The 9,128-nt window shown below is 47.4% G+C and overlaps 1 protein-coding gene across 1 annotated transcript in view; it reads left to right on the top strand.

Moving 5' to 3' along the window:
• Window positions 1-7,810, top strand: part of LOC129705576 (protein kinase C-binding protein NELL1-like) — a 109,657-nt gene extending 101,847 nt beyond the window's left edge. The window contains exon 7 of the mRNA XM_055649175.1: window positions 7,719-7,810. Within this exon, the coding sequence (XP_055505150.1) occupies window positions 7,719-7,810 (92 nt within the window). The remainder of the gene's footprint in view (window positions 1-7,718) is intronic.
• The last annotated feature ends 1,318 nt before the right edge of the window (window positions 7,811-9,128 follow it).

Here is a 9,128-nt window from a genome sequence, read left to right as displayed (position 1 = left end):
GGGACCCCAGCTATTTACAATATATATTAATGATTTGGACGAGGGAATTGGATGCAACATTTCCAAATTTGCGGATGACACGAAGCTGGGGGGCAGTGTTACCTGTGTGGAGGATGCTAGGAGGCTGCAAGGTGACTTGGATAGGCTGGGTGAGTGGGCAAATGCATGGCAGATGCAGTATAATGTGGATAAATGTGAGGTTATCCACTTTGGTGGCAAAAACAGGAAAGTAGATTATTATCTGAATGGTGGCCGATTAGGAAAGGGGGAGATGCAACGAGACCTGGGTGTCATGGTACACCAGTCATTAAAAGTAGGCATGCAGGTGCAGCAGGCAGTGAAGAAGGCGAACGGTTTGTTAGCATTCATAGCAAAAGGATTTGAGTATAGGAGCAGGGAGGTTCTACTGCAGTTGTACAGGGTCTTGGTGAGACCACACCTGGAGTATTGCGTACAGTTTTGCTCTCCTAATCTGAGGAAAGACATTCTTGCCATAGAGGGAGTACAGAGACGGTTCACCAGACTGATTCCTGGGATGTCAGGACTTTCATATGAAGAAAGACTGGATAGACTCGGTTTGTATTCGCTAGAATTTAGAAGATTGAGGGGGGGGATCTTATAGAAACTTACAAAATTCTTAAGGGGTTGGGCAGGCTAGATGCAGGAAGATTGTTCCCGACGTTGGGGAAGTCCAGAACAAGGGGTCACAGTTTAAGGATAAGGGGGAAATCTTTTCGGATCGAGATGAGGAAAACATTTTTCACACAGAGAGTGGTGAATCTGTGGAATTCTCTGCCACAGAAGGTAGTTGAGGCCACAGTCCATTGGCTATAATTAAGAGGGAGTTAGATGTTGGCCTTGTGGCTAAAGGGATCAGGGGGTATGGAGAGAAGGCAGGTACAGGATAGTGAGTTGGATGATCAGCCATGATCATATTGAATGGCGGTGCAGGCTCGAAGGACCGAATGGCCTACTTATGCACCTATTTTCTATGTTTCTATGTTTCTATGTCCCTTAAACATCTGTCCTCTGGTCTTCGATTCACCTACTCTGGGCAAGAGACTCTGCCCCCCCGCCCCCCCACACCAGTCTGTACAAGGGTCTCGACCCGAAACTTCGCCTATTCCTTCGCTCCGTAGATGCTGCCTCACCCGCTGAGTTTCTCCAGCATTTTCTTTGTCTACCTTCGGAGTTTTCCAGCATCTGCAGTTCTTTCTCAAACTCTGTGCACCTACCCGATCTGCCCTCCCTCTCATGATTTTATAGCCAGAGAGAGTGGGAGAGAGTCGGAGGCCCTTCAGCCCAACTTGACCATGCTCATCAATATGCCGCATCTACACTCGTCCCATCTGGGTCACATCCCTCTGATCCTTGCTTGCTTCCCTATTCCGCACACTCAGTTACACAATTCTTACACAGTTTTTTTTTCTCCTTGTATCAAAAAATAATTTATTTAATTTCACAAATTTAAGCCCAAAAAAAAACACAAAACCTGGTGACATGCCCACCGTCATATTACAAAATCATCGAACAACGATGCTACAAATATTCTAACAGCTACCATACAACACCCGGTAAAGGGGCAAGCATCCGGCTCGGGCAAAACCCTCTTCCGCCTGGCACCGTGACTCGCGGATCAGGCCACAATCTGACACAGTAGCGTTATTTGGAAGCTTCAAGATATGCCTACCTTGAAGAAGTTCTCCTCTTCTCTCCGGAGACAGTTTCACAACCTCCTCTCTAACTGTCCCCCATCTGTGATAGTCTGCATCCCGGGGGCATGAACATCGAATTCTCCCAATTTTGTTAGTCCTTGCTGTCTCCTCCCCTTCCTCAGCCCCCCTGCTGTCTCCTCCCATCCCCCAGCCTTCGGGCTCCTCCTCCTTTTCCCTTTCTTGTCCCCGCCCACCCCCGCCCCCCGATCAGTCTGAAGAAGGGTTTCGGCCCGAAACGTTGCCTATTTCCTTCAGGGTTTCGGCCCGAAACGTTGCCTATTTCCTTCGCTCCATAGATGCTGCTGCACCCGCTGAGTTTCTCCAGCTTTTTTTTGTGTAACCTTCGATTCTCCAGCATCTGCAGTTCCCTCTTAAACATTATTTGGAAGCTGTTGTGTTGGTATTCAGCGCAAGGCACTGCTCAAATTGTGAGCGTCTCTTGCACTGACACGTATCACTGGTGTAATATACTTAACATGTCTGCCGCTACAGAATCACAAGCGCCTTTTCTTGTTAATGAGCCGATTCTTGACACCTCGTTTCTCACCACCAATAGGTTCTTTTCCCCAAACCTGCGTTGCTATTTTGCACATCTTTCACTCATTGTCCTTCATCTCTCCACATCACCGCCGATATCTCTCATTTCCCTTATCCCTAACCAGTCTGAAGATGGGTCACGACCCGAAACGTCACCCGTTCCTTCTCTCCGGAGTTGCTGCCCGTCCCAATAGACAATAGACAATAGGTGCAGGAGTAGGTCATTCGGCCCCTCGAGCCAGCCCTGCTCTTCAATGTGATCGTGGCTGATCATCCACAATCAGTACCCCGTTCCTGCAACAAAAATGCTGGAGAAACTCGGCGGGTGCAACAGCATCTATGGAGCGAAGGAAATAGACAACGTTTCGGGCCGAAACCCTGAAGGAAATAGGCAACGTTTCGGGCCGAAACGTTGCCTATTTCCTTCGCTCCATAGATGCTGCTGCACCCGCTGAGTTTCTCCAGCATTTTTGTGTAACTTCGATTTTCCAGCATCTGCAGTTCCTTCTTAAAGACAATAGACAATAGGTGCAGGAGGAGGACATTCGGCCCTTCGAGCCAGCACCGCCATTCAATGTGATCGTGGCTGATCATCCCCAATCAGTACCTCGTTCCTGCCTTCTCCCCATATCCCCTGACTCCGCTATCTTTAAGAGCCCTATCTAGCTCTCTCTTGAAAGTATCCAGAGAACCAGCTTCCACCGCCCTCTGAGGCAGAGAATTCCACAGACTCACAACTCTCTGTGAGAAAAAGTGTTTCCTCATCTCCGTTCTAAATGGCTTACCCCTTATTCTTAAACTGTGGCCCCTGGTTCTGGACTTCCCCCAACATCGGGAAAATGTTTCCTGCCTCCAGCGTGTCCAAACCCTTAACAATCTTATATGTTTCAATAATATATCCTCTCATCCTTCTAAACTCCAGAGTGTACAAGCCCAGCCGTTCCATTCTCTCAGCATATGACAGTCCCGCTATCCTGGGAATTAACCGTGTAAACCTAGGCCGCACTCCCTCAATAGCAAGAATGTCCTTCCTCAAATTAGGACATTCACCGTCTATATCACTTGTTTCCTTAATCCCTGACCAGTCTGAAGAAGTGCCTCGACCTGAAATGTCACCTATTCCTTCTCTCTGGAGACACTGCCTTTCTCGCTGAGTTACTCCAGCTTTTTGTGGGTGGTCAAAAATGCTGGAGAAACTCAGCGGGTGAGGCAGCATCTATGGAACGAAGGAAAAAGGCGACGTTTCGGGTCGAGACCCTTCTTCAGACTGATGTGGGGGCGGGAAGAAGAAAGGAAGAGGCGGAGACAGTGGGCTGTGGGGGAGCTGGGAAGGGGAGGGGAAAGAGGGAGAAAGCAGGGACTACCTGAAATTGGATAAGTCAATGTTCATACCGCTGGGGTGTAAACTACCCAAGCGAAATATGAGGTGCTGCTCTTCCAATAGCCTATCTTTGGTTGAAACCAGCACCTGTGGTTCCGTCCTACACTGAGGAGACGGCTTGCAGGATGCTGGAATGAGGCTTGTCGTCTCTAAGGCAGAACGCCTCGTTAGTACAGATGCAGAGACGTAGCGAGCTGCAAAATGACGTCTCTGCTGCACGTCTTGTTTAATGTCAGGGGTACATATGCCAGCATCAATTTTTAAACAGCGTATCAAAATTAAGATTTCATGATTCTCAATTTTAAATATTAATCATCTGAAAGCTGTACAGGGAGGAGAGTTCGTTCTCCACCATGTCCCACTCTTGCTAGCAAGTTGCTTGCTCTGCCTTGAGATGTCGCCACACTAACAATAAGGTCATAGGAGTAGAATTAGGCCATTCGGCCCAACAAATCTACTCCACCATTCAATCCTGGCTGATCTACCTCTCCCTCCTAACCCCATCTCTCCATCATACGTTTACCATAGTATAAAATAGTACATTGAATTTGAAACTCTCTGTCACAGAGAGTGATTGAGGCCAGTTCATTGGCTATATTTAAGAGGGAGTTAGATGTGGCCCTTGTGGCTAAAGGGATCGGGGGTATGGAGAGAAGGCAGGTACAGGATACTGAGTTGGATGTTCAGCCATGATCATATTGAATGGTGGTGCAGGCTCGAAGGGCCGAATGGCCTACTCCTGCACCTATTTTCTATGTTTCTATGTTTCTATGAAATGGGCAATATCTTATAGAGGTGATTTTATAGAGGTGTATAAAATCATGAGGATAGACACACTGAGTCTCTTCACTGCTCCTTGGTACAATAAACTAAACTGAACTGAATTGTGTAAGGGAATCAAGAAGCATAAGGTGAAGGGAATTGTTTTTTTAATAGGAATCTGTTTTAATAAGTTTATCACACAAAGGGTAATGGGATGTTAATTTGTGTTTAGTGTTGTTTATTATTGTATGATTGTATGTATGACTAGGCACGAAATTTTGTTCAATAAAGGAATTCAATTCAATTCAATGGGCAGCAGATAGTTAAAGGTGTACAATGGCAATGTGTGCAATATACCATATGGAAGTAATGTATGATATTTTGCTAAGCGGATGATCTTAAGTTGTTTACTAATATACAGAGATTGTTAATGGGTTCATGGGTTTACTAGAATGTTGCCTGGGTTTCAACAACTAAGTTACAGAGAAAGGTTGAATAAGTTAGGACTCTGGAGCGCAGAAGGTTAAGGGGGGACTTGATAGAGGTCTTTAAAATGATGAGAGGGATAGACAGAGTTGATGCGGACAAGCTTTTCTCTTTGAGAAAAACCTGGAAGATTCAAACAAGAGGACATGACTTCAGAATTAAGGGACAGAAGTTTAGGGGTAACACATGGGGGAACTTCTTTATTCAGAGAGTGGTAGCGGTGTGGAATGAGCTTCCAGTGGAAGTGGTGGAGGCAGGTTCGATGGTATAATTTAAAAATAAATTGGATAGGCATATGGATGAGAAGGGAATGGAATGGAGGGTTATGGTATGAGTGCAGGCAGGTGGGACTAAGGGAAAATAATTGTTCGGCACGGACTTGTAGGGCCGAAATGGCCTGTTTCCGTGCTGTAATTGTTATATGGTTATATGGTTATATGGGTGTAAAGAACTAGCTGTCGGAGGAGGTAGTTGAGGCAGGGACTATCGTACCGTTTAAGAATTGCATGCTTCCATTTCTTCGGCCTCCTTGTCACTTCATGAGCAGCAAGGCGGTGCAGCGGTAGTGTTGCTGCCTCACAGCACAAGAGACGCAGGTTCGATCCTGTCTACGGGTGCTGTCGGTACGGAGTTTGCACCATCTCCCTGTGACCTGCGTGGGTTTTCTCCGGGTGCACCGGTTTCCTCCCACACTCAAAAGACGTGCAGGTTTTCAGGTTAATTAGCGTGGTATAATTGGCAATTGTCCATGGTGTTTGTAGGATTGCGTTAGTGTGCGGGGATCGCTGGTCGGGCGCGGACCCGGTGTTGGGGGGGGGGGGGGGGGGGGGAGTCCAGAACCAGGGGCCACAGCTTCAGAATAAGGGGTGAACCATTTAGAATGGAGACGAGGAAACACTTCTTCACCCAGAGGGGTGTGAGTCTGTGGAATTCTCTGCCTCAGAGGGCGGTGGAGACGTTCAAGAGGGAGCTTGATAGGGCTGTTAAAGATAGCGGAGTCAGGGGATATGGGGAGAAGGCAGGAACTGCCTGATTATGGTTGATCCGAGACTGGATAGACTCGGTTTGTACTCGCTAGAATTTAGAAGATTGAGAGGGGATCTTACAGAAACTTACAAAATTTTTAAGGGGTTGGACAGGCTAGATGCAGGAAGATTGTTCCCGATGTTGGGGAAGTCCAGAACAAGGGGTCACAGTTTAAGGATAAAGGGGAAATCCTTTTAACAGGACTGAGATGAGAAGAACATTTTTCACACAGAGAGTGGTGAATCTGTGGAATTCTCTGCCACAGAGGGTAGTTGAGGCCACAGTTCATTGGCTATATGTAAGAGGGAGTTAGATGTGGCCCTTGTGGCTAAGGGGATCAGGGGGTGTGGAGAGAAGGCAGGTACGGGATACTGAGTTGGATGGTCAGCCATGATCATATTGAATGGCGGTGCTGGCTCGAAGGGCCGATTGGCCTACTCCTGCACCTATTGTCTATTGACAATAGTTTGGAGACTCAGCGCAGAAACAGGCACTTCATCTCCAAACTAAACCATCGTGAAACAACATCTGATAAACCAAGGCTGTTGAAATAAAAACTAGTTACAAAGCACCTGATTTTTTTTTATGGGTGCTATTGAGCCTACAAGCAGAAACCCTTCAGAAATGTTGCCTTTCAGTGGATAAGAACATGGTTTCAGCCTGAGAATAAATCAGCGGCAGTATTTAAATAAAATCCTGTTGACAACTTGCCACCAGGGGAATGAATGGAGATGGTGCAGGAATATCAATTTGAGCAATGTGTGCTTTCAAGCGGGTTCCATCGTGACAAATGTGGGCTTGTTTCGACATTGCTGTGGATATCTTGTCCAGCCAAATTGAAAGAGTGTGATGTTATATCGTTCGTGCCAACGTAACTTATCTATTGTTTTTAAGCCACATTGCAGAGCAGAATGCTATTGCCATGGAAACCGGCTGAAGCGAATGCATGCTCCACAATTATTATGCTTAAGAAAGAACTGCAAATGCTGGAAAAATCGAAGGTGGACAAAAAATGCTGGAGAAACTCAGCGGGCGAGGCAGCATCGAAGGAATAGGTGACGTTTCGGGTAGAGACCCTTCTTCAGATTGATGTGGGGGTGGGGGGGGGCGGGAAGAAGTTTGTGGGGGGGGACCCACAGTCTTCCACCAGTCTGAAACATAGAAACATAGAAAATAGGTGCAGGAGTAGGCCATTCGGCCCTTCGAGCCTGCACCGCCATTCAACATGATCATGGCTGATCATCCAACTCGGTATCCCGTACCTGCCTTCTCTCCATACCCCCTGATCCCTTTAGCCACAAGGGCCACATCTAATTCCCTCTTAAATATAGCCAATGAACTGTGGCCTCAACTACCTTCTGTGGCAGAGAATTCTACAGATACACCACTCTCTGTGTGAAAAATGTTCTTCTCATCTCAGTCCTGAAAGACTTCCCCCTTATCCTTAAACTGTGACCCCTTGTTCTGGGCTTCCCCAACCTGCCTTCTCTCCATACCCCCTGATCCCTTTAGCCACAAGGGCCACATCTAACTCACTCTTAAATATAGCCAATGAACTGTGGCCTCAACTACCTTCTGTGGCAGAGAGTTCCAGAGATTCACCGGAGATTCTCTGTCTGAAGAAGGGTCTCGACCCGAAACGTCACCTATTCCTTCGCTCCATAGATGCCGCCTCACCCGCTGAGTTTCTCCAGCATTTGTTTTGCCTGCTCTTCAATTATGGTTGTGATTAGCTGTTGGTATTGCCCTCTGTGCCGTCTCGAGATGTACTTACGTTTGTTTGTCCTTTCTTTATCTTTGCCACCCTGGAGCATGCCCGACTTGCAGTGACTTCCTCAACCTGGTCCAAGGCATCATGGATCTGCAGGACCTGCTGGCAAAAATGACATCTAAAGTAAGTTGACCGGACTACATTCATCAGTGATGGGGGGGCAGAATGAGGCCGTTCGGCCCATCGTGTCTACTCCGCCATTCAATCACGGCTGATTCCTGGGATGTCAGGATTGTCTTATGAAGAAAGACTGGATAGGCTTGGTTTATACTCTCTAGAATTTAGGAGATTGAGAGGGGATCTTATAGAAACTTACAAAATTCTTAAGGGGTTGGACAGGCTAGATGCAGGAAGATTGTTCCCGATGTTGGGGAAGTCCAGGACAAGGGGTCACAGCTTAAGGATAAGGGGGAAATCCTTTAAAACCGAGATGAGAAGAACTTTTTTCACACAGAGAGTGGTGAGTCTCTGGAACTCTCTGCCACAGAGGGTAGTTGAGGCCAGTTCATTGGATATATTTAAGAGGGAGTTAGATGTGGCCCTTTTGGCTAAGGGGATCAGCGGGTATGGAGAGAAGGCAGGTATGGGATACTGAGTTGAATGATCAGCCATGATCATATTGAATGGCGGTGCAGGCTCGAAGGGCCGAATGGCCTACTCCTGCACCTAATTTCTATGTTTCTATGTTTCTATCTCTCCCTTTCCTAACCCCATTCTACTGCATTCTTCCCAAATCCCCCTGACACCCGTACTAATCAAGAACTTCACTATCTCTGCCTTACAAATACCCATTGACTTGGCCTCCACAGCCTTCTGTGGCACAGCGGTAGAGTTGCTGCCCAACATAACTTGCAGCGCCAGAGACCCGGGTTCGATCCCGACTCCGGGTGCTGTCTGTACGGAGTTTGTACGTTCTCCCCCTGACCCACGTGCGTTTTCTCCGAGATCTTTGGTTTCCTCCCACACTCCAAAGATGTACAGGTTTGTAGGATAATTAGCTAGGCGTAAACGTATAAATGTTAAATTGTCTCTCCTGTGTGTAGGATAGTGTTAGTGTGCGGGGATCGTTGGGCGGAGCGGTCTCGGTGGGCCGAAGGGCCTGTTTCCGTGCTGTATCTCTAAACTAAACTAAAAAGCCATTGGATGAATGGAAACATACACAACCCCCTAGTATGCAGACACAAGGAACTGCAGATGCTGGCTGGCCAAAACCAAACGCACAAAGTGCTGGAGTAACACAGCGGGCCAGGCAGCATCTCTGGAGAACGTGGATAGGTGACATTTCAGGTCGGGAATATGCATTCTCCTAAACCTCCTCCAGACCCTCTCCGACACCAATACATCACTCCTACGATATGGGGCTCAAAAACCGCTTGCAATACTTCTGAAGAAGGGTTTCGACCCGAAACGTCGCCTATTTCCTTCGCTCCATAGATGCTGCCTCACCCGC

The sequence above is a fragment of the Leucoraja erinacea genome, chromosome 18, assembly GCF_028641065.1.
Source record: "Leucoraja erinacea ecotype New England chromosome 18, Leri_hhj_1, whole genome shotgun sequence".
Lineage (NCBI taxonomy): Eukaryota > Metazoa > Chordata > Chondrichthyes > Rajiformes > Rajidae > Leucoraja > Leucoraja erinaceus.
Note: the sequence above shows the minus strand (reverse complement) of the source record. Positions and strands in the feature narration are given on the sequence as shown.